The sequence below is a fragment of the Pelophylax lessonae genome (genome assembly GCF_965119305.1).
Source record: "Pelophylax lessonae genome assembly, chromosome: 2".
NCBI classification, from domain to species: domain Eukaryota; kingdom Metazoa; phylum Chordata; class Amphibia; order Anura; family Ranidae; genus Pelophylax; species Pelophylax lessonae.
The window spans coordinates 383,388,822-383,413,632 of record NC_138769.1 but is presented as its reverse complement, the minus strand read 5'-3'; the positions used below and the strand labels follow the sequence as shown (position 1 = coordinate 383,413,632).

Here is a 24,811-nt window from a genome sequence, read left to right as displayed (position 1 = left end):
CAAGTAGATTTACTGCGGCGGTCAGCCCCTGCCAGGCAGAGTGACGTTAATTAACGTCACTAGCCTGGGAGGGTCTGGGGAGCGAGCGCGCGCCCGCGGAGGCGCGCTCCCGCTCCCGCGCGGTCACGCACCCCCCCGCGCGTGTGACCAGCGGACCCGATGTCCGCCGGCCACTCGGCGATCGTCGGGGGAGAGGGAGAATGTCAGGCAGCTTGTGTAAACAAGCTGCCTGTCATTCTCATCGCTGTAAAGACACTGATTACTCGGATCTAGTATGTAGATCCGTTGATCAGTGTCCTTACAGCTAGAGCCACAGCCAATCACAGTAAGAATCACGCCCCTAGGGACACACACAGCCCCTCCCTCCCAAATAAAGTTAACCCCTTCACTGCCAGTGTATTTTTACAGTAACAGTGCATATATATAGCACTGATTACTGTAGAAATGTCACTGGTAACCCCAAAAGTGTCACAAATGTCAGTCAAGGGTCCGATCTGTCCGCCGCAATGTCGCAGTACCGCATAAAAAATCGCAGATCGCCGCCATTACGCGTTAAAAAAAAAAACAACAAAAATGACAAAAATCTTTCCCTTTGTTAGTAAACGCGATAACTTTTGCGCAAACCAATCAAAATACGCTTTTTGCGATTTTTTTTACCAAACATAGGTAGGATAAAACAAATTGGCCAAAAATGTTAAAAAATTTTGATTTTTACATTTTTTTTTTGGGGAATTTCATATAAAAAAATGTGAAAAATATTGCTATTTTTGCAAAATTGTTGCTCTTTTTTTGTTTATAGCGCGTGATCAAAAAATCGCACAGGTGATCAAATACCACCAAAAGAAAGCTCTGTTTGTGGGAAAAAAAGGACGTCAAATTCGTTTAGGTACAGCGTCGCACGACCGCGCAATTGTCCGTTAAAGTCACGCAGTGCCGAATCGCAAAATACCCCCTGGTCTTTTAGCAGGAAAATCCTCCGGGGCTTAAGTGGTTAAAAAAGCAGATCAGACCTATTACTGAAACCACATTAGATCTAAATCCTGCTGCATGTCTACTACACATACATTTCTATACATTTCTATACATTTAGGAAATAGAAAAAGTCACTAACTAAGCACCTTTTAAATGCAGCAAAAGCTTTAATTCCAATTCAATGGAAATCCTTGTATATACCGATTAATTAAAGATTGGCTGGCAAAGGTAAACAGTTACAATTACATTGAAGAAACACTGTCCATGCAAAAAGAGTCCACTACCAGATTTCACAAAACGTGGAGTAATTGGCTTTTGTTCACCTTGTCTGAAGAATATGAAACTATAAATAAATAGGAGCTGCATGGCTCACTAGACCACTCCCACTTCTCTACATTACACCTGTCTTGGATTGATGGCTCACCCATTAAAAAAATTTGTATATAGAAAACATATACCTCCGACACCAGTAGCATATTTCTCTTATATATTGATATTATCAGATTATCCACATTTTCCGTCCGGAGCACGACGTAATTTCCTGGCGTCGGCGTCTCTGCACGTGATCTCCACCACTGTTCATTACTGGGACGCCAATCCGGCCAGGTCTACTTTTGTCTCCTGTTTCATCACTCATGTGCACTATCCCTGCCACTGGGGTTTTATTTTATAACTTCTTTGCACCAGGTGTCTCCTTTCTTCATTTTGTTTTAGTATCACCTCTGGCTCTACAATCTATATATTGGCTCACTATTTCTGCTACTGGGCTTTTACCTTCCAACCTCCTTGCACCAGGTGTCTCCATTGTCCATTTTGTTTTAGCATCACTTCTGGCATTATAATTTATGTACCGGCTTATGGTTGTCACATCCTTTTTCACCTTCTACCTTTCACCCTTTTGGACCTATTGGTGCCTCTTGGTCCCAACTTCCACATATATTTCCTCGCTCACTTTGGTCTTGGGATTAAGGATTCCAATTATATATTTATGGTTTTATTTCTAATATATATTCATTTGGTATCCCCTTATCAGATTGCTACCTATTATCCAGCCCAAGACCTACTTTTTGGCTATCCACACCACAATATTGGACCTTGCGGTGTGGCTCTGTGCGGAGACAGTGCCCCCTCAGTTCCCAATGGGGATGTTTCTCTGGGAGGTCTCATTGACAACCAACACTCCACTGTAAGCTATTTAATCTTTATTTGTTCCAAAATACTTTTCCTTGGATGCATGACTGGTTCCATCTTACATACATATATTATATATTTTTTTAGAAATTAGAAATGCGCCTGCTCCTGAGGAAGTGAAACTATATTCACAAAACGCGTTGAGCCATGGAGGTCATTCCAATTTTTCTGCCACTCAACATGCATCCCAATATTAACATTCATTGTTACTATATAATTTTTGGTTTATCCTGTCATCATTCCTAAACATTTGTATAGTTTTATCATGTTATTTATACGTACTATATTTATGTCCCCTCTTATTTGTCTTGTATCCATTGTACTCAATGTTATCTGCCATGTACATGTTAATAAACACATAATGATCAACCCTATGCTTCTATATGCTTACCAGCAGATGTATATGTGATATTGTTATCATTATGTTTATACTGGTTACACCTCATGCAAAGTCCCACATTTTTTTTGAACACTGTGTTCCCATTTTTTCATATACATAGGGATGGAGACTCAATGGCACGAGTTTCATTTAAAGTCCCAATTCCCCCTTCTTTCCTTTTAATCCACATCCCCTTTCCTCCCCTCTTTTCCTTATGTCCTTCTTATTACATAGATTATCAACATTACATTGTCCCTTACCTATGTGTCATTTATAACTCATATTAATGAAGCTATTTTTTGATTTTCATTTTATTTGATTTCATTTGGATCTTATTTATGTATTTTACCCCACTTTTTTTTCATACCACATTTTTTTTCTTTTTTTTTCCCTTTACACAATCAAAGTTGATGTACTCTAACCATTACTATCACAAATATCTTGTGCTTATATATGTTGTTATTATTTACGTTTGTATACACTTTTGTTGTGCAAGTTGTATATTACAATATTAAATGTAATACTTTTACTTAATAAAGATCTATTGTGAAAAAAAAAAGGAAAAAGGGTGTCAAGATGCCATAATCCGAAGCACCAGTTCCTCAAGCTTATAAGCAGTATTATTTAAGATTAAAGAGAAATAATTTATTATGCTTTTAAAGATTGCAAATACTTTAGACTTTTTAAAAGTGGTGTTTACTGTATAACTTTTCTACAGTGCAAGCACATTAGCATGCATTATGGAAAGTGATATAATAGATAAAAAAAAGAAGATATTTTAACATGACTTATTTATTAATATACATTTAAAATACTGTATATTCTTTACATATATCAAAATTATATCCATTTGGTTTTTTCCTTTATGTTTGATGCACAGAAATGTCTTTGCTGGAAACTTGTGAAAAGGGAGTACACATTTTTTACAGTAATCAGTGCTGACTTTAAGATTCAGTGCTGCATCTGTATTTCTTTTTTATTTTATTTTTTTCTTTCCACTTAGTCAATACATTATTTAACATGTCACTGCTGCAATTTTTCACCTGTGCTTGATCCCTGCCAATCACTCCTACTACTTTTCCACATTCCATCTACCCTGTAGAAAACTTGCATCTACACTTTTTTTTTTCTTGCTCAGGACTCTTGGATAAGCCATGTTAAGGTCTGTAGTAATGTTATTACTAACCTAATCTTTTATAATCTTATTAATAAACTATCTAGTGATTTGGAATTCCCCTTAATGTAGTTTTACTACATTTTTTCTCCACTTTTAGCTATCTTGTGCATGTGTAACAGCTAGACAGCTCTCTTGATTGTTTAAACAGTAACCAGCAAGCAACACTACCCAATAAGGATTAAAATTAGGGCTCTTATTTTTCCTATTTAAAGCCTAGCTCCAGGGAATTTTTTTTTTTAATGGAATGAGGAAGGATTAGTAACTGTTTATGTTCATGAATTTTTTTGCCACTTGCAATCATTGGGGAGACATTTCCACTGGCACACGGGGACAGGAAGTTAGGGGAAATTTTCTCAGTGGGGATACAGGCAGTATTACTTTGAAAGATTTTTTTCTAATAAACCCTTTATCAAAATTTGATAGGGTTTCTAATTGTACCTTACCCTGTCCTAAACTAAACAAAAGAGCTTACACTATAGATACAACTAGGGAAATCTCTCTTCCTGCTGTTCTGATGCCCCTTGAGGATTTTTCTAGTTTTTGGTGTAACAGGAGGCAGGGTTGTGATATGGAGCAACTAAAGACTTGAAAATAAATACTTCAGATTGGCTGCACAGGTGTCCAGTGGCCATTAACCACTTCCATATTGGGCCAATTCCGGCACTCCTCTCCTGCTAGAAAATTACTCAGAATCCCCAAACATTATATATACTATATATTTGTTAGCCGAGACCCTAGGGAATAAATCGGTCATTGCAACTTTTATGTCACACAGTATTTGCACAGGAATTTTTGAAACGTGAACGTTTCATGAATTAAGAAAAAAAAAAAAAACACTAAAGTTAGCACGATTTTTTGTATAATGGGAAAAGATGATGTTAAAATGAGTAAATAGATACCCGAAATGTCACGCTTTAAAATTGCTTACATTTGTGGAATGGCACCAAACTTTGGTACCTTAAAATCTCCATAGGCTACAAATGTTTGCATGTTACCTGTTTAGAGTTACAGAGGAAGTCTTGTGCTAGAATTATTGCTCCCGCTCTACCGTTCGCTGCGATACCTCACATGTGTGGTTTAAGCGCTGTTTACATATGCAGGCGCGACGTTTGCACGCATTCGCTTTTGGGTGCAAGCATGCAGGGACGCTTTAATTTTTTTTTTTTTTTATACTTTCCCTATTTTTTTTTATCACTTTTATTCCTTTTACAAGGAATGTAAACATCCCCTGTAATAGGAATAGGGTATGACAGGTTCTCTTTATGGAGAGATGTGGAGTCTGGAAGTCTAGAGAAAAAAAAAAGATCTCAGCCTTTCCAGCCGAATACACAGCAGTTTTTACAACTGCAGGGGCTGGACATGATGTCCTAACGTTGCGCCTGGCCTCAGAGAGTCCTAGAGATGACCAGGGACCATCTGGCCCTTGGTCAGCTCTATGGTAAACTTCTGCCTCCTGTGGATTCATTCTACAGCTCGCCAATTGCACAGGCGAGCCCGTAGAAGCAGTGGGGGTACGTCTCCTCCAGCCGCCTGTGAAAACAATCAAGCGGCTGAACAGCCATTATAATTGTTTTCACTGTGCAGGGAATTGCCGGCAAAAAAGAATGATATCTGAATGATGCCTGCAGCTGTAGGCATCATTCAGGTATCACGACTCAAAGTCAAGGACGTCATATGACTTCATACAAACAGGAAGGGGTTAAGCCTCTTGAACCATCCAACATTTTTGAGGGGTCTTAGCCTGGGGGAACAAGTAACACGAATACAAAACGGTGTTTCCATTTTTTCCCCTTTATGACCATAATCCCTAGTCAAAAGATGGCAGACTTATTCTAGAGATACAAGAACTAATGTTTCTAACTAAACATTTTATCATTGTTCATTAAATTTGAAATTAGTTCTAAAGGGAAGATCTTGTGCTGGTCCTAATATGTGCATTTTATTTGTTGAATTTTTTACACTGTGTGTGTGTGTGTGTGTGTATATGTGTGTATTTTTATATATATATATATATATATATATATATATATATATATAAAAAACTATAGTTTGGCCCAGGGCAAAGAACAGCTGCCATTAATTTGGCACAATAAAGGGGCATTCTTTCTCCAGCTGTGTGCGAGGGAAGAGACATTAAGACTTGATAACTGCCAAGGGATGTAGGAGGAAAGATGTATTCCTCTGGCTGGCAGACTTGTTTACTACACTTTGTTTTGCTCAACTAAGAATTATACGAAATTATAAATGCACACACCCTTCTGTTCTCAGTATTATAAGGATACTTGCAATTTTTTTTTTTTTTTTTTAATTAAAAACTTTTGAGCCACCCTTGTTAGACACACACGATGCCTTCAGAACTGTACAGAGTCTCATATAATCCATATGAAGAAAAAATATTTCCTGGTCATATCTTCCTGGAAAGGATCAATACATACCCTTACCCCCCTCTATCGCAGCAGCTAATAGGGTTTATGCCCCTCCATCTGCCTCCTACATGTCCGTAGTGATTGTATATGTCCATTGTGACAGCTTTATACAGATGCGAAAATGTTATGTTTCCTGCTGTCAAGAAGACCATTGTGACACATTTGCTGTCTGTTAGGCCCCAAATTAGAAGGTCTTCAGGAAGTTTTATTCCACTGCGCTGATAGAAAAAACAAACACAGTGAGGCAGAAATCCTTCCACAATGAGCAATCGCAGAGAAAAACTAAAGGGTACCCTGGGAATACTTGCTGTTGGTGAAGCAAACCAATTTATTATTTGCTTAGACTTAGACTCAGGGAACCTGAATTTTGATCTTAGTGAAGCTTGCTGATGTAGTGTGTTGGCTAGGCTGTTAAAAGTTAAACCCCAAACTGTTATAATTGTATAGATAGTGGTAACTGTAATAGTGTATGTCTCCCAGGATCTACTAGACAGGTCGAGGGGCTCCAGGATGATAGTTTAATTTGAAGGAAACCCTTTTTTTCAGTTTCCTGGGTGGTTGGTAAAATCTGGTTTGTGACCTGGAGCCCGAAGATTTAATAGTGACCTGGGTGGGAGGAAATCCTCAATCCTGAGGCCAGGTTTTGGGAAAAGCCAGGAGATTGATTGTGCAAGTGTGTGTCGGTCTTCTTGTAGAGTCAGGACCAGGGTTCTGTGCTCCTTCTTCCCCCAAAGTCGATGTGGGTGCAAGGAAGCAGCCACAAGCATGCATGTCTGCATGGTGCAGTCTGTGATAGAGCAGACAAGAGGGTCCAAGCCTGTGGACTGGAGCAGCAGGAAGGCTGGGAAAGAAAGTGCTAACAAAGGTACAGTGGTTGTACTTGAATCCAGTGACACTGTTACATGGTCAGGAGGACCGAGGCACAAAGCCAGAGCAGTGGTGCTGCTAATGAGGGCAAGGAGGCTGAATCTTTCTTTGTTTAGGGTTTTGATGGTGAAAACCCCTGTGAAAGTGCAAGTGCAATATTAAAAAAGTGACTGTGTACAAATCACTAAGGTGCAAGTAAAACATGTGCAAAGAATTAAAAATAGACTCAAGTTTAGCAGCAAAAACCCTTTATAGGGATTAACCTCTCTCATAGAGTAGAGGTAATTTCCAGGAGAAAAAAAGCAGTTCATACAATTGTACTTAATGTCCTTTTAAGGTCCATTGATCCAAAATGTTACTGTCCCTGAGACCAAATCCAGAAAACCCCCAGCGGTGCATTGGCTCCCAGTGCTCTGTTTTGCTCCTCAATGGGGTTACACTCACCAGATAGCCGGGGTATACAGCTTTGAGTATATAACATTCAAGGACATCTCCCCTCCCCTCCGCCTCCACATAAAACAAAAACAAAATACAAAAGAGAGAGCCTCCATAGTGCAGTATCATTTGAAATATATTTCAGGCCGCTCCAGATGATGTCAGTGTGACCAAACATGTAGGGTGGAGTCTAGCGTCATTGCGTCACTTCCGGTTTCCATACGTGGAGCGCAGTGGTGAACCCGGACTTCCTGTATCGCCATATCCACGAGTGAATGCCCTAACCTAAATGTAAGCGTACGTTTTTTCAATATATTTCAAACGATACTGCAATATGGAGGAACTTAAAAAGGACACGGAGTACAATTGTATGAACTGCATTTTTCTCCTGGAAATTACCTCTACTCTATGAGAGAGGTTAATCCCTTGCTGCTAAACTTCACTCTATTTTTAATTCTTTGCACATTTTTTACTTGCACCTTAGCGATTTGGCACACAGTCATTTTTTTAATATTGCACTTGTACTTTCACAGTGTGAATAGAATCATCATTGGACTTTTATGAGCTAAATGTTACAGTACAATGGGAATTTTCTAAAGTATCATATCTACTGTTTGCACAGATCTCATAACTACCATTATTGTTTATTTTATCTATCTATTTATTTATTTATTTATTAGGTATATGCATTAGCCTGTATTTTAAGGTTTAAGACCACACATCATTTTTTGATATTTTTCACATATTTATTACATTCACTACAAGCAGCACCAACACCCACTTTCTATCAGTACATGTTGACGTATGTAGACACTCCTCCTAATAATTACGTTTTGGCGTTTCTCTTGAACAATGCTGTTAATGCTACAGAATACAAAGACATTTTAGACAATTTTGTGTTTCCAGCTTGTAACAGCAGCTTGTAGATGGCCCTTTTCTGTTCAAGTGCTTTACTTTAAGACATGATTATGATTTGATGAGTGTGTACAGAGGACCTTGAGTGGTCTGCACAGATCCTTGAACAACTTTGGGATGATTTGAAATGCCAATTGTGAGCCATGCTTTCTCATTCAAAATTAGTGCAGGGCTTTACAAAAGCTCTTTTGGGTCAACCAGCACAAATTTTCTGAATCATTTTAGTATCTTGAGGAAAGACAAAACAGAAGAGCAGAGGGTGTGGTGGCCAAGTTTCTGCCAACTGTAGGCCATATGGTATATGTAAACCTCATGAATTGGAAGGTACAAAGTGTTAGCATCGCAGTACAATATTTTGTCACTGTCTCTGATGATCTTGGTTAACTTAAGACACCAAAATTAGTAGGAGCTCAAAATGTTTAGTTGTTTATGATTGTGAGTGTGGCAATATGATTTCTAATCCTGTTACAAGATATGCACAATGTACTACATATTTAATATATTAATTTAAAAGAAAGCATCTTTTAATGCATAAACCCAGCACTGGGTATATGTATGTGTGTACAGTATCTCACAAAAGTGAGAGTTCTTTGCCATGAGGTGCCATGTTGAACTTCCAGTGACCAGTATGAGAGAGCAAGAGTGATAACCCCAAATTTTTACACACCCACTCCCCATTCACACCTGAGACCTTGTACCATTAATGAGTCACATGACACCGAGGAGGGAAAATGGCTAACTGGGCCAAGTTTGGACATTTTCACTTAGGGGTGTACTCACTTTTGTTGCCAGTGGTTTAGACATTAATGGCTGTGTGTTAAATTATTTTGAGGGGGACAGCAAATGTACACTGTTATACAAGCTGTAAACTCACTACTTTACATTGTAGCAAAATGTAATTTCTTCAGTATTGTCACATAAGAAGATATGATAAAATATTTACAAAAATGTGAGGGGTGTACTCACATTTGTGAGATACTGTATGCATGTGTGTGTGTGTATGTATGTATATTATATCTTTTCATGTGACAATACTGAAGAAATTACACTTTGCAACAATGTAAAGTAGTGAGTGTACAGCTTGTATAACAGTGTAAATTTGCTGTCCCCTCAAAATAACAACACACAGCCATTAATGTTTAAACCACTGGCAACAAAAGTGAGTACACCCCCTAAGTGAAAATGTCCAAACTTGGCCCAGTTAGCCATTTTCCCTCCTCGGTGTCATGTGACTCGTTAGTGGTACAAGGTCTCAGGTGTGAATGTGGAGCAGGTGTGTTAAATTTGGCGTTATCGCTCTCACTCTCTCATACTGGTCACTGGAAGTTGAACATGGCCCCTCATGGCAAAGAACTCTCTGAGGATCTAAAAAAAAGAATTGTTGTTCTACATAAAGATGGCCTAGGCCAGGGGTCTTCAAACTGTGACCCTCCAGTTGTTCAGCAACTACAATTCCCATCATGCCTAGTCATGTCTGTGAATGTCAGAGTTTTATAATGCCTCATGGGATGTGTAGTTCTGCAACAGCTGGAGGGCTGTAGTTTGAGGATCCCTGGCCTAGGCTATAAGAAGATTGCAAGACCCTGAAACTGAGCTGCAGCATGGTGGCCAACACCATACAGCAGTTTAGCAGGACAGGTTCCCTTCAGAACAAGCCTCGCCGTAGTCGACCGAAGAAGTTGAGTGCATGTGCTCAGCGTCATATACAGAGGTTGTCTCAGGGGAATAGATGTATGAGTGCTGCCAGCATTGCTGCAGAGGTTGAAGGGGAGGGGGGATCAGCCTGTCAGTGCTCAGACCATATGCCACACACTGCAACAAATTGATCTGCATTGCTGCTGTTCCAGAAGGAAGCTTCTTCTAAAGATGATGCACAAGAAAGCCCACAAACATTTTGCTGAAGACCAACAGACTAAGGACATGTATTACTGGAACCATGTCCTGTGGTCTGATGAGACCAAGATAAACTTATTTGGTTCAGATGGTTTCAAGCGTGTGTGGTGGCAACCAGGTGATGAGTACAAAGACAAGTGTGTCTCGCCGACAGTCAAGCATAGTGGTGGGAATGTCACGGTCTGAGGCTGCATGAGTGCTGCTAACACTGGGGAGCTACAGTTCATTGAGGGAACCATGCATGTCAACGTGTACTGTGACATACTGAAGCAGAGCATGATCCCCTTCCTTCAAAGACTGGGCCACAGGGCAGTATTCCAACATGATAACGACCCCAAACACAACTCCAAGACAACCACTGCCTTGCTAAAGACGCTGAGGGTAAAAGGTGATAGACTGGCCAAGCATGTCTCCAGACCTAAACCCAATTAAGCATCTGTGGGGCATCCTCAAACGGAAGGTGGAGGAGCGCAAGGTCTCTAACATCCACCAGCTCTGTGATGTCGTCATGGAGGAGTGGAAGAGGACTCCAGTGACAAACTGTGAAGCTCTGGTGAACTCTATGCCCAAGAGAGTTAAGGCAGTGCTGGAAAATAATGGTGGCCACACAAAATATTGACACTTTGGGCCCAATTTGGACATTTTCACTTAGGGGTTTACTCACTTTTGTTGCCAGCGGTTTAGACATTAATGGCTGTGTGTTGAGTTATTTTGAGGGAAGAGCAAATTTACACTGTTATACAAGCTGGACACTCACTACTTTACATTGTAGTAAAGTGTAATTTCTTCAGTGTTTCCACATGAAAAGATGTAATAAAATATTTACAAAAATGTGAGGGTTGTACTCACTTTTGTGAGATACTGTGTATGTGTGTATATATGTATGTGTATAATTTATATATTTATATATTATTATTTTTTATTTTTATAACTGGTCATTTTATGCCTTGACCTTTTGATCACCTGTTTAATCTGGATATTTGTTTAGTTATATGTATGTAACTGTATCTGACAAAATCTTGCCAACTTAATATCCAAACTTTAATTGCTGGAATTATATTCTATTTAAAGATTGTCCTAGAATTCAAGGCTTTTCCATGTGTGATATTCGATTTCTTATTTTTTTTGTTCTGCTTGAGAAAAAAACACTTTATTTCTATCAGCATCAACACCTGACACAATTGCAGACCACGTAGTTACTTGATCATTTTTAACAGTCTGTGCTTTCAAATTCTTCTTCTAGCTAGTTAATTGCATTGATATGTTACAGGGACTTCCAGCGATCATCTCACCTTCCAGTCTCTGGAAACTTGGATGAAACTACAATACATCAGATGCACTTACCACGATGTGGAATGAAAGATGACAGTGAAACAAAATGGCTGTTTAATAGACCACTTTATGTAAACCATCGCAGGAAACGCTATGCAACAAAAAGTGAGTTATTATATATATTTATGCATATTAATATATAATAAACAGGACAAGAATATATAATATTAGTGCACATCGGTAGTGTCCAACCTTTTGATCTTCCTGGGCCACATTGGAAGAAGAAGCATTGTTTTGGGCCACACATAAAATATACCAACAATAAGGATAGCTGATGAGCAGAAAAAAAATCGGGCAGATCACAAGTTAACAATCACCGATATAGATAATGTACCTATCTGAGTAATAAAACTTAATTTTTGTAATATTTTTAATATAACAGGGCAACATAAAACTAGATTTGACACTGTTTTTGATTAACTAATGCATCAACATCTGGTTCGATGGACACTGTAAAGTGCTGCGCAAACTGTTGGCGTTTATATAAATCCTGTATAATAATATAATAATAGAGTAGCAATTGCCAATGAATTCTCAAGGTGCTTTTTAGATATTTTTGGTTCTAATTTTGGCGTTCGTGTGCTTCATCCTTGAAAATAGTTGCTCACAAATAGTGCTGGCGAAAACTGATCATATGAATAAAATGGGATTGTGAAAAGTATAAAAGTCGGCCACGTGTTCGCGAAGTGTAAATGCTTTTTTTACAAAAAAATATCAAAATTGCTAGGTACGTTTATGATTTTGTATTGGGCCACATTCATAGCCATCTTAGGTCTTCGGTTGGACACCCCTTGTGTACTGTCTCCTGTGCAGAGCAAATGCAAAGTAGTAAAAGTAGTAAAAGTTCTACTTTAAGCTTGAGTTTTTACTTTAAGCATGAGGAATATGCAGTGCAATATCTGTAGTAAATTAGTTGATACTCATGGTTTTGTTTCTGTGTTTTTTTTTCTGTACAGTTACTGCTGCTTAAACTTAATAGTGTAAGGGGAGATGCTTAAAGGGATTCCCACTATCGTAGGAAAACAAACTGTTTCTCTGTATAGTGATAAAGAATATTAATCCATAGAAATCTAACAGTATATTGATAATAATGTTGCCATAGTATAATTGTCAGCTTGATATATTCGCTGCAAATAAAAAATTAAATTATGACTACCAGTACTTGTATTGATGATTAGGGATACGTGATGTCACACACAGGTTTTTAAAACAGTTGTAACTTTTTTATGCTGAAACTTGTTGACTGCTTTTTGGATCTCAGGGAGAAGCTGCAATTTTGCACTAGTAAACAAAGAACTTCTGTTCACAAAACTCTATATACTCCTAGTAATGTTGAGCCCTGAATGAACATAAGTACCCAGTGTCAGGTAGTTACCACTGTCTTATGTGCAAGTCTCTACCATCCATTTAAGTACCCTCACCCTGTCATATGGAAGCCCCTACATCCTTTTAAGAAACACTGCCTTGAATCTGATCCTGTGGAGAGTTTACTCACTTCTAGGATCCTAGACAAGCCCTTATCTTTTCCATACTTTTGCCTTTCTATAGCCCCTTCTAATAAACTAGCAAGGACCTTTGGTAAATGGCAGTTGGACCTTCCCAGTCTGAAAGAAGAGGAATGGGAGGACTGTCTGTCTTCCTATGTTACTAACATGATATTAGGTTCCGTTTCCTCCAAATTAAATTCTTACATAGGACCTATTTCAACCCGAAAAGGTTAACAGCTATAAGCCCCTCTGGCCCTGTATCTTGCCCCAGGTGTGCTACGCCAGATGCGTTTCTTCTACATATGGTCTGGTCATGTCCAATTCTTCACTCATATTGGACAGCGATACTAGCTGATATTAATCGAGGCCCTAATCTAACCCTTGAGCCGGATCCCAAGCTCCTACTGCTCAGGATATAGGTCGGTATACCAAACTATTTATATGTTATGGCACTTTCTATATGAGGAGGGAGATATTTATTTGTTGGAAAGCTGCTACACCACCTATGGCATCCACTTGGCGCACTGTTTTAAACTTTGTTCTACCACTGTATAAGATTACCTATCTTTACCGGAACTGCCTGAAAAAAATTTGACAAAATCTGGTCAGAATGGATAGATGCCTGGGGTTCTACAAGTTATGATGTCTCTCCCCCTAGACAAGATGCTGTGCCTTGATTTACATTTACCCCCTGTGTATCCATGCTACTTCCTACCCTTAGTGGGTTCACCTCTTATCAGGGTTATGTTAAGTATTATCCTTTATTCCCCTTCCGTCCCTCCCTCCCCTTCCCTTCCTCCTATATCCTCTCTTCCCCTTCCCTATTTCTTTTTACTCTATTTCTATAGCACAGCATACCCACATGCTAAATGTCCTGTAGTATGTGAGATAGTTGTTCTGTTTCTTGAGATGCTTTATTAGTCCTCCTACCCAGTAATCCCTTTGTTACGGATTTATTGTCTAGCGTGCTTTGTACACTGCTTGTACTTTCGATATTTTGAAAAAACTATTTTTTCTTGTTCAAAAAAAAAAAAGAAACTGCCATGACAGTCACAACATTTTCCCCAATTAAGCACAAATGCTTTCTCATACAGATGTCCTTTATTACAGTTAAGTAACTTATGCCTTATACAGACACTCTTATCTCCAACGTGATTACCTATGTCTTGTCACATTGAAGCCCCTACTCCTAATTAAGTGACCTTCTCCTCATCATACACAAGCGCTTATTTGCAGTCAAAGCGGAGTTCCGGCCTCGGAAATGTTTTTTCAATAAAAATACCCCCGGGTTAGTCAGGGCTAGTACATTCCATAATGGATAGCATCTGAACTGTCCCAGGTCGCACTTCCCTTTTAGAAGAAATACTTACCTTGAAAATTTCTTCTCCAGCGCTGCCATCTCAGGTGTGGGCAGCTGAAGCCAGCGCGTCCTCTTCTGCGTCCTCTTTTTCCTAGAATGCCCTGCACCGGCCCCGCTCGTCACTTCCGGGGCAGGCGCGTCATCCCTGTACAGCTTCTGGGCATGCCCAGAAGCTGTTTAGCAGGGAATGACGCACCTGAATCGGAACAGACGAGCGGGGCCGGTGCAGACGCATTGACTCCTGGGAGCGATGACGTTAAGCTCCCAGGAGTCATCGCAAGCCGGAAGTGACGGCGCGGGCCGCGGCCGAAGAGGAAGGGAATAAAAGGAAGGTAAGTATACTTTCTTCAAAAACAAGGTAAGTAAAGAAAAAAAAATTGGGAGTATCCATTTGTTTTTTAGGGGATTTACAGCAAGCGGATGGGCCAAAGTTGTTTTTGAGCCCGGAACTCCGCTTTAAGAACCTATGCTTTTACAAACAGAAGTCCCTATCACCAATTAAGTAATCATTCTTAGCTGGCCTTACAGTAGTAGAATTGTTTGAAACCTTTTTTGCAGTTCAGGAAAGTTCATTCATCATTAGAAAGAATTCATTTCTAACAGTGGATGTGGGTTTTGTTCAGGAAAGTCCATTCATTACAAATATGAATGCAAAAACCAATCATTTTTTAAGTACTTTCGAATTATATTTGCCATGTCATTGAATGTACTAATGAGAATTTTTGTACAACTGTATATGTACGTAAAAATGTTCAGTCTAAATATAGTATATAGCTATCTTAAACTTATTACAGGTAAGCCCCAATCACCAGTTAGGTACCTAGGGTTTATCATGTGGAAACCCTACTACCCAAAACATTTACCTTAGACTCAAACATAAGCCCCTATCCCCAGTTAAGTACCTATGCTTTGATATACAGAAGCCCTTACCACCAAGTAGGTAAGCTAAATCTTATCAAACACCTAAGCCTTGTCAAATAGAAGTCCTTACCCCAAATAAAGATACTCATGTCATATGCAAGTTCCTACTGCAAATTAAAGACAACTGCCCTATCATGCACAAGCCCCTTCCCCAAATGAATTACCTATGCCTTGTCGTACGCAAGCTCCTCCTCCCAATTATATAACTTAAGCCTTCTCATATAAGCTCCAGTTAAGTACCAATGCTTATGGACTCCCTACCCCATCTAAATAGCCTATGCCTTATCATATGCAAGCCTTAGCCCCCAATAAGGTAACCTGAGCCATGTCACATAGAATACTCTACTTTAAGTAATTATCTGTCCAGTCATTAGGCTAGTATATATCCCGTGGGCTGAACGAAAAAAAAAACGGAAGAGTTCAGGAGGAGATCCAGTACTAACAATCTGACATTGGTACAGCGATCTTCCCTGCTGAGCTTTTGTGTTCTGCCAGAACACACTGGTCAGCGCTCTTATTTGATGAGCCTTTTTTGGTCATTGCTCTTCAACAGGATTTGAACAAACGGATGCCGCATCTAGGGGGGGCGCCATCAGGGGTGCCGCCTCCACCCCAACTGGGAACCGGTGCTTTAAGGTTGTTGTTTCCACCTGATCATGTGTAATAGACAGGCAGTGCCCGTTGCATAGTTTGCCAAATATTGGAGAATCAATTAGGAGGGAGACCACTCAGGCGCACTAGCGCCAAATCAGTCCGCTACTCCCGCCCATGCAATAGACAGGTATTCCAGAGCGATGCTACAGCTACTGTTGCTATGTTGCTAAGCAACAGTAGCTGCAGCATTGCTGTGGAGTGCTTTTTATAAGACGGCCGGGAGGAGCGGAGTGATTCATCACTAGTGTGTCTGAGACCCCGCCAGCTGCTCAGTGGGAGTGACAGTGAACTCACCCACCCCCCGCACTGCCATTGATCGCAGGGGAGTTGGGACCCAGACCCGGACCCGGCTGGGTATACAGCCTGCTGTCTTTTTGAAGAGATTCGGCCGGCACTCAGGGGAGCGAGTCAAAGTAAACCTCGCTAAAGGGATCCAGGCTACAGTAGTACCCGGGAGTGTCAATTATGAAGTAACCCGGGTCCGATTCTGAAGAAATTCAGCACCTGTGATGGGGGGGGGGGTGGTTGAGGGTGATAAGCTGGTGGTTGGCTGAATCTGGATTCTAAGCAGTATTGCCATCCGTCAGTATTTTTACTGGCAGCCAGTAAAAAATGGGCTGTTTTCTCCTGCCAGTAAATGCCAGTGAGAGAAAAAGGTTGCCAGTAAAAAATATGGCCAGGTGCCTGCTAAAGTGTGTTCGCGCAGCGACGGTGGGGGGTGAGTCTGGTGGAGGCAGTGCCTGGTGTCATAGTGCAAGGGAGCGGAGTGGCTGGAGCCTCGTGTGCAGGTTTGTGAGACAGGAGCAAGGCAAGCTGGAAACGGGACTATGAGTGCTGTTTGGACCGTAGTGGACTGAAGGGACCACCTGCCATGGAGGCAGACTGTGATGTGTCATATCGGTGATCTGTGCAGTCAGTGTCACTGTGAGAGTCAATTATAGGTGTGTGTGCCTGCCCATTCTAATTTCTTGCCCTCCTGAGTTTTGTCCCTGAGCTATTTATTTACTATATTGAAAATAAAATATGTTTTTTGCCTTAATATCTGTCTTAAATCACATTGCTAATTGCCTATCGTACTTCTTTGTAGCCAAAATACTGAAATTTGCACTTAAAACCATAATTTTATATCTTTGGCCAAGTTTGCTGTGCCAGTAAATTTTGGGCGTCGTGTCAGTAAATTTAAATATGGTAGGTTGGCAACACTAATTCTAAGGAATTAGATCTGTGTGTTTCTGGCTGATGCCTAAAGACCAGGCAATCACTATAGAACATACATCCCCTACTGACACTGTCAACTGCCCTACTGACACCAGCCACTGCCCTGTTGCCACTGTCAATTGCCCTACTGGCACCGACCACTTCCTTACTGACACCAGCCACTACAAGCCACTGTCAATTTCCCTACCGTCACCAGCCATTGCCCTACTGACACCGTCCACTGCCCTATTGACACCAGCCACTGCCCTACTGACACCGTCATGATTAAAAAATAAAAAATAGTTTGGCGCTGATACATAAAGGTCCATAAATAGGGCCAAAGTCTAATATTATGGCAGTCCATATGTAATAATGTCCATATGGCTTTAGCCAAAAAAGTCCACTGTTTCAGAGCTAGCCTTCAGAGGGGGGAGTAGAAGCAGCTTCCCAAAACATGTAAGAAGAAAGAAGAAAAGAAAAACAGAAAGAGAGGTGCCTCTCTAGAACAGTGTTTCTCAACCTTTTTTCAGTCAAGGCACCCTTTAAAATTATACACAGTCTCAGGGCACCCCTTAAAATTATGGACAGTCTTGAGGCACCCCATTCAAAAATGTAAACAACTATTCTAATAGTTTTACACAATCCAGCAACATCCACACGTAGGATGCCCAACGTTAGTCGTGATTTATTCTTTCAAAGAAAATACACTTTTGCACATTGGTACTGACTTGTATTCCTATGTTTCTCTTCTCCTTTAATTCTCTCAGCTAATGTGACCCCACTGCTGAGGGAGAGGGGCACAGGAGGGTCAAACAAGGATGCCGTGGAGGCAACAGGCATCATCCTTATCAACTGATGACATAATTGGTTATTAGGATGCCAGTGTCTAGAAAGTTGTAATGGAAGGCAGGCTTGATCCACCTGCTGGTTTGTATACAATTTTTGATCACATTTTAGGTATTTTGCCAAGGCACCCCTGAAGAAACCTCAAGGCACCCTGGGATGCCTGGGCACACTGGTTGAAAAAGGCTGCTCTAGACTGTAAGATTATTTATTGTAGAATAAAATAATCAAACTTACATTGGTATGTGTAACACAAGCTTTTCAGGTGAAGTATCAACCAAGAGATGTTCTGAGGTGAAGGGGTTGTATGTGTCTGTGCTGGAGCCATGTCTGGCACTGGTAATGTGGAATCGGGCCGGCAATGTCTGTGATGAGGAAACAGCCAGGGCTGAGGGGTTGAACGCAGCATTCACCTCTGACGTCAATAGTTCGCGACGGGTTTTGGAGCATGCAGGGTAGGGAGGATACTACAATGTGTGCTCCTTTTCAAGCTAGTAGTGGGTGCGTCTGTACTGATTTTTATACACATACCGCCATCTAGTGAACTTGGTGTTGTTCACTTTAAGGTCAACACAGAGGAAAAGGGGCACTATTTTACGTCTAGAGGAAAACCGATTTAGTCTCCAAATACGGAAAGGTTTCTTCACTGTAAGAGCTGTGAAAATGTGGAATAGACTCCCTTCAGGGGTGATTCTGGCTAGCTCACTAGATTGCTTTAAAAAAAGGCCTGGATTGTTTCCTAGGTGTACATAATAAAAATAAGTACTAATATTTATAGGTAAAGTTGATCCAGGGAATATCCGATTGCCTCTCAGGGGATCAGGAAGGAATTTTTTTCCCCTGCTGTAGCAAATTGGATCATGCTTTGCTGGGGTTTTTCGCTTTCCTCTTGATCAACTGCGGGTATAGGATTGTGTATATGGGAGTGTATGCTTGGGATTTCTTTACTGTTTTTTGTTTTTTATTGGTTGAGCCAGATGGTATTGTGTCTTTTTTCAGCCTAGCGCTCACTTCGAAGGGGAAGACTGGCGTGCTGCTCTCCTCAGGCAGGGAACTCCAACATGGGTACATAGAAAAGAAAGGAAAAGGAGGCGCAAACACCTAGTGCATTACCCGTGGTCAATATTTGCACATTTTTAATAAAAATGCCATATGCATACTCGCAGACGTAAAGATAAAATCATGTTACAAGCATCCACCATGTGTGAACTGGAACAAGTCCTTCAGTCAGGACCGCTAACGCGTTTCGGGGGTCAGGCCCCCTTCCTCTTTTTTCAACCTGACTAACTATGTAACTATGTAATATATGGTATGTTTCCAGGAAATAACTTATAATTCAATACAACAGAGACATATACAAAACATTTGGTAAAATAAAAACGCTGTATAATGTGATATATAGTGGTTAAGTGTAGATGTCTGACAAATAGATAAAAAAATAAAAAAAAAGAACAAAGGTTATCAATATCATCGACGACTATGAATCAATGACAATGGATAGAATTTTAAAAATCGTATAGAAATAATAAATAAATGAATAATCAAGGACCTGCCTGTAAAAAACTATGGGGGGAAAAAGGGGGGGGGAAAAAGGGATAAGGCGAAGCATAGAGATATTCAATTACATTGTTTGACACCATCCACTGCCCTACTGCCACCAGCCACTTGCCCTACTGCCACTATCAATTGCCCTACTGCCACTATCAATTGCCCTACTGCCACTATCAATTGCCCTACTGCCACTGTCAATTGCCCTACAGCCACCGTCAATTGCCCTACTGCCATGTCCACTGCCACCGTCCACTGCCCTACTACCACTGTCATCTGCCCTACTGATACTAGCCACTGCCATAATGCCACAATCAACTGCCCTACTGACATTGTCGACTGCCCTACGGACACCAGCCACTGCCATATGGACACCAGCCACTGCCCTACTGACACCAGCCACTGCCCTACTGGCATCAGTTACTGCCCTATGGACACTAGCCACTGCCCTACTGCCACTGTCCTACTACCACCATCCACTGCCCTACTGCCACCGTCCACTGCCCTATTGACACTAGCCACTGCCCCACTGACATCAGTCACTGGCCCTCTGACACTGTGGGATTGGGGGGGGGGGGGGGGTTTGCTGAACTGAATCTCTACCCAGGGTGAAGGAATGTTCAGCTTCGCAAATGCTGCCCGATATTCGGCATGTGGGTATGGTGCTATAGACAATATAACTGCTGGCTATGAAAGAGAGTTCTCTGACAAATTATGCTTTCAGCCTTTATATTCTGTCTTGTAAAATTGTTTAACAATAAGTCTTTTACAATGGAAATGAAGTCTGGAGTTGCATATTTTTAAAACCAGAACCACAACTGAGACACTACCCTGCTGGAGTTCTATGTGGCCATTGTCTCTGAGGCATGTCTGATTAAAATGACCTTCATGGACTAGATTAAAAAAAAAATCTGCATTCCTATTTTCAGTGACCTTTTTCCCTGTTTCAACAATTCTTCCCTTTTTCCATTTCACCATTTGTGTAATGAAAAATGAGAAGCAGAAAATCCCAAATTCAGACATGGTGACATCCTGACCTTCCCAGCCAAGTTTACATCACATTCCAGTATGCTGAACAACCATAACGCTAATTAATTCACCAGTCTTCTCCAGAACATAAGAGCCTATACAAAGTTTCCCTCGATGACATATACTATAAATGTTCATATGAATTAGGAATTGGTCTAAAAGTATAGTAACTCGTGTCAGATGTACAAAATCCCTTATTAAATTGGCATCCAAGCCCCAAAGTTTATTTCTGTTAGTTTTACTATGGGGTAAGTCACAAAGTTAAAACTGCATTTATTTATTTTTCTCATTAAAATGTTAAATGTGAGATACAATCACTGATCCCCAATTGAAATCAATTTCTTTCATGAAATTCAGTAAATTGAATAAATGTTCATTACAAAAATGTGAAAATTACTCACTTTTTGGAAAATATCATGTTTTAATTAGTGGAATATGGCCTTTAACAGTCCTAAGACTGAGTCCTAGATATATGTGCATGTTTCTATTCTTCTATAATAGATAGTAACTTTGAGCTCTCTGCATACTTTTTGATCAATGTTGTGTCAAAAGAGCATTCTGTGATAACAAAGTGTTATCTTTCAGCACTCTGTAGATGAGTGTTACCCACAAAATTGTTCTCCTTATTTAGCACACCAAGATGTTTTTTAATGGATTCCTACATATATGAGAATACTTAAAGGATGCTACTGGGTCCTGAGTTTCATTCCATCAGTGTTCCTTAGGGAATTTGGTAGATCAGGACATACTCTTGTGCATAGGGATCTTTCACAGTAAGGGACAGCAGAAGCACAAACAAGAACATAATTCATATAATCATACCGATTCCTTTGCAATGATATCTCACACCTACTTTGTCAAATATATATTATTTATTTGCTATTAGAAGCTATGCATAGTCCTGTTTCCTCTGGTTCCTGGGTACACCTGCTGTGTTTCCTTATGTTCAAATGACTGCATCTTTACAGACCCATCGAATGCCTGGTGAATCTCTATATACCTTTTAAGATACATCTAGGCTTATCTTTGATATCCTTGTTTGTTCCTATCTTCATATCAAATTTCCGTATTGGACTCCGATAACTTGAGAATACGTAAGAATGTTATATTTATGTTTACTCTACGTGATACCATTATTTATTTGTCTTGTTAGTCGGTTCACACTAAGGCGACACGACACTTATTACTTCGGGGGCGACTTGTGCATTACCATGCACCACGACTTTGGAGCGACTTGCAGGGACTTCACATAATGGAAGTCTATGCAAGTTGCTCCGAGGTCACCCCAAAGTAGTACAGGACCCTTTTTCTAAGTCGGAGCGACTTGTGTCGCTCTTATTAGAACGGGTCCTGTAGCGGTCAATGGACCGCGAGGGAGCGCGACTTGTCAGGCTGACAAGTCGCATGACAAGACGCGCTAGTGTTGACCGACTCTTAATGTGGCAACTCTTTGTACCACCTTTTTCTGTTTCCTTCCAATAAAAGTTTGTATACAAAATAAGATACATCTAGGCTGTTGGGCTCATAGAACACGACTCATTGTAGAGAACAGAGTTGTGCTATGATGTCTGGTGAGATGCTCATGTTTTAAGTGTTGTGTTTTCTTTTAATAAGTAATTGGTCATTCAGACCATGTTTCTGTGCATTGAAGTGGGTTCCTTAGGCAGCCCATTTATTTTCAGTCAGGGCCTACACATTTTTTTTTAAACTGCAGTGGGGGAAATTTATCAAAACTGGAGCAGAAAGAACCTGGAGCTACTGTACAGGACAACCAATCCGCTACCATCTTCAGGTTGCTCAGTTTGAAAATACAAGCTAGAAGCTGATTAGTTGCCATGAATTGCTGCTCCAGCTTCCTTCAGCTCTAGTTTTGGTAACTTCCCCTCAGTGCACTGTAATGCACAGAGAATTGTCCCAGTGTGTTGCCCTGCAATATAGTGCAGGCGCATTGCACTGCACTGGACTGTAGATGTGAGTTAAGGTGCAATTCACGATAAATAGCAAAGTATTGTAACACAAGCCTTATAATGCGTATTGTGGTATGAACTAGAGTAAGTGCTTTACTTATCTATCCTCATTGGAAACGTGCCAACTGCAGACATAATCTACTAGGCAACACTCCAAATTTCTGAATTATAATTCAAGTTTTACTGAGTCATTAGAACTTGAGTCATTAGTTTACTAACTATTAAACCAGTATTCATGACATGCCAATTTCTTCTTCTACTCTTAACATGCTCTATAACACTTTAATTGTATTAAAATGTTATTATCATTCACTATATGATGCAGCAAAGTAATAAAACAATTGGCTGGTATATTAACAATTTGTAATCTGGGCAGCTGGAAATAATGAAGGGCAATTTAAAGGCAAGAAAATTCTATAGGTCACCTACAGTCCATACCAGGAAACAGATTGGTTTAAAACTGTCCCATGGGCAGTTCACAGCTTTAAACCGAGTGAGCTGTTGTTACATGGTGACTCTTAGTGACCCAAGGATCAAATGTCAAAGCAATCATTAATTAATGGGTAGCTTCAAATAGCTGCTTCTATCTTTCCTCCAGATGTAGCCCAAAATTCAGATGGTTTCAACATGTTGTTGCACACTAGGCATGAACAATCCTATTTCTTGGGGCTATAAAAAACAATGAACAATTAAAACTGGATGGGCAGAGTGACAGCGTCTCTTTTTACATTGTTTGCCAGCATTGTTTGTGCTTCATGCTAAAGAGAGGAGATAAAAGAGTGGATCTAAGCACACACCTATTAAAGTATAACCTGAGTTCTTGGAAAGTGTCTCCTCTTTCTTTATATGATGCCTGCTTGCTTCATACTCTGAACATCTAATACCAATTTAGATTGTAGGCAAAGTTAAAATTTAGTGTTTGTCCTGCAAAAATGTATTTTATAATCATTATTTTAAAAAAAGTGATAAAGGATTGAAATATCTGTTGGGTTTTACTGATATCTGGGGCTTTGGTTGGAGAGATTGACCCTCACTTCCATTCCTGGTGGAAACGATTTTACCAAACAGAAGATGCGCTCCCACGCAACACCAGAAAGCCTTGCTCCTGCTCCTGCTCCCTCAGGAAGGACTGACAGCAGCAGAAGCCTATGTCTCTCGCTGCTTTCAGTGTCTCCTATGAGACCAGGAGGAGAGGAGAGTTGCTGCAGCTAGGACAGCACTGGATTGGTGAAAGGAATCAGGTAAGTGTTTAGGGATGGGGGGCGGGGGATACGATAGTTAGTGGGGGAGTTTTTGTCCTTTTAAGCCCCCATTCACATTGGAGCGATTTGTCATGCAACTTGACAGGTCAAATCGCATGACAAGTCGCAGCCTATGGCCGGCAATCGCACAGTTCAAATCAGTGCAGCACCGACTTTGTGATGCTGCACCAATTTGCAAAAGTAGTTCCTGCACTACTTTTGCCGATTTCGCTACATAGATGTCTTTCAAGTCGCACTTGAACTCGCGCTGACATGCGGCTTTGAAATCGAGCATTTTCAGATGATGATGCATGATTTCAAAGCCTCATATATGTGAACGAAGGCTTATGAAGAAAAAAAAAAATTCCCTCTGCTTTTCTAAGACTACATTCACACCTGATTATGTGTGTGGATAGTTTAATGCGTTCAGAGGTGGTTGGATTCAGCATACAATCTGTTAGTACAATATGTTTAAATATATAGATGAAGTATACCACATAACAAAAATGCTTTAGAAATAAAATTGTATAAGGCATATACATAGAATTATACAATATGTACAAATATCCAAGTATGTCATATCACATCAAGCATGATATAGCATAGGTATTCGCTCCACTGTTAATTCCAACCAACAAAATAACATACATTGTATATCCACTTTCCGACCGCCCTATAGCAGTTTTACTGCTACAGGGCAGCTGCGCTGTGCATGATCATGTATTTATACGTGATCCTGCACTTCCGGGTATCGGGCCGGCGGCTCACTCCCACTGTAATTCTACACAGCGGGAGCTGATCAGTAGGTCGCGCAGACCCAATGTCTTCCGGCACCTGCTAATCGTTCGGTACACAGGCAGTACGGCAGTCTGCCTATGTAAACAAGGCAGATCGCCATTCTGTCAGTAGGGAAGGCATTGATCCTGTGTTCCTGCAAAGAGGGGATTACAGTAAACAGGACAAATGGAGAGGGTAAA

General features: G+C 40.5%; 1 protein-coding gene across 1 annotated transcript in view; it reads left to right on the top strand.

Annotated features, from left to right (window-relative positions):
• MMP28 (matrix metallopeptidase 28) overlaps positions 1-24,811 on the top strand; it is a 133,834-nt gene that overhangs the window by 45,492 nt on the left and 63,531 nt on the right. Inside the window, exon 3 of the mRNA XM_082246699.1 lies at positions 11,526-11,692. Within this exon, the coding sequence (XP_082102825.1) occupies positions 11,526-11,692 (167 nt within the window). The remainder of the gene's footprint in view (positions 1-11,525; positions 11,693-24,811) is intronic.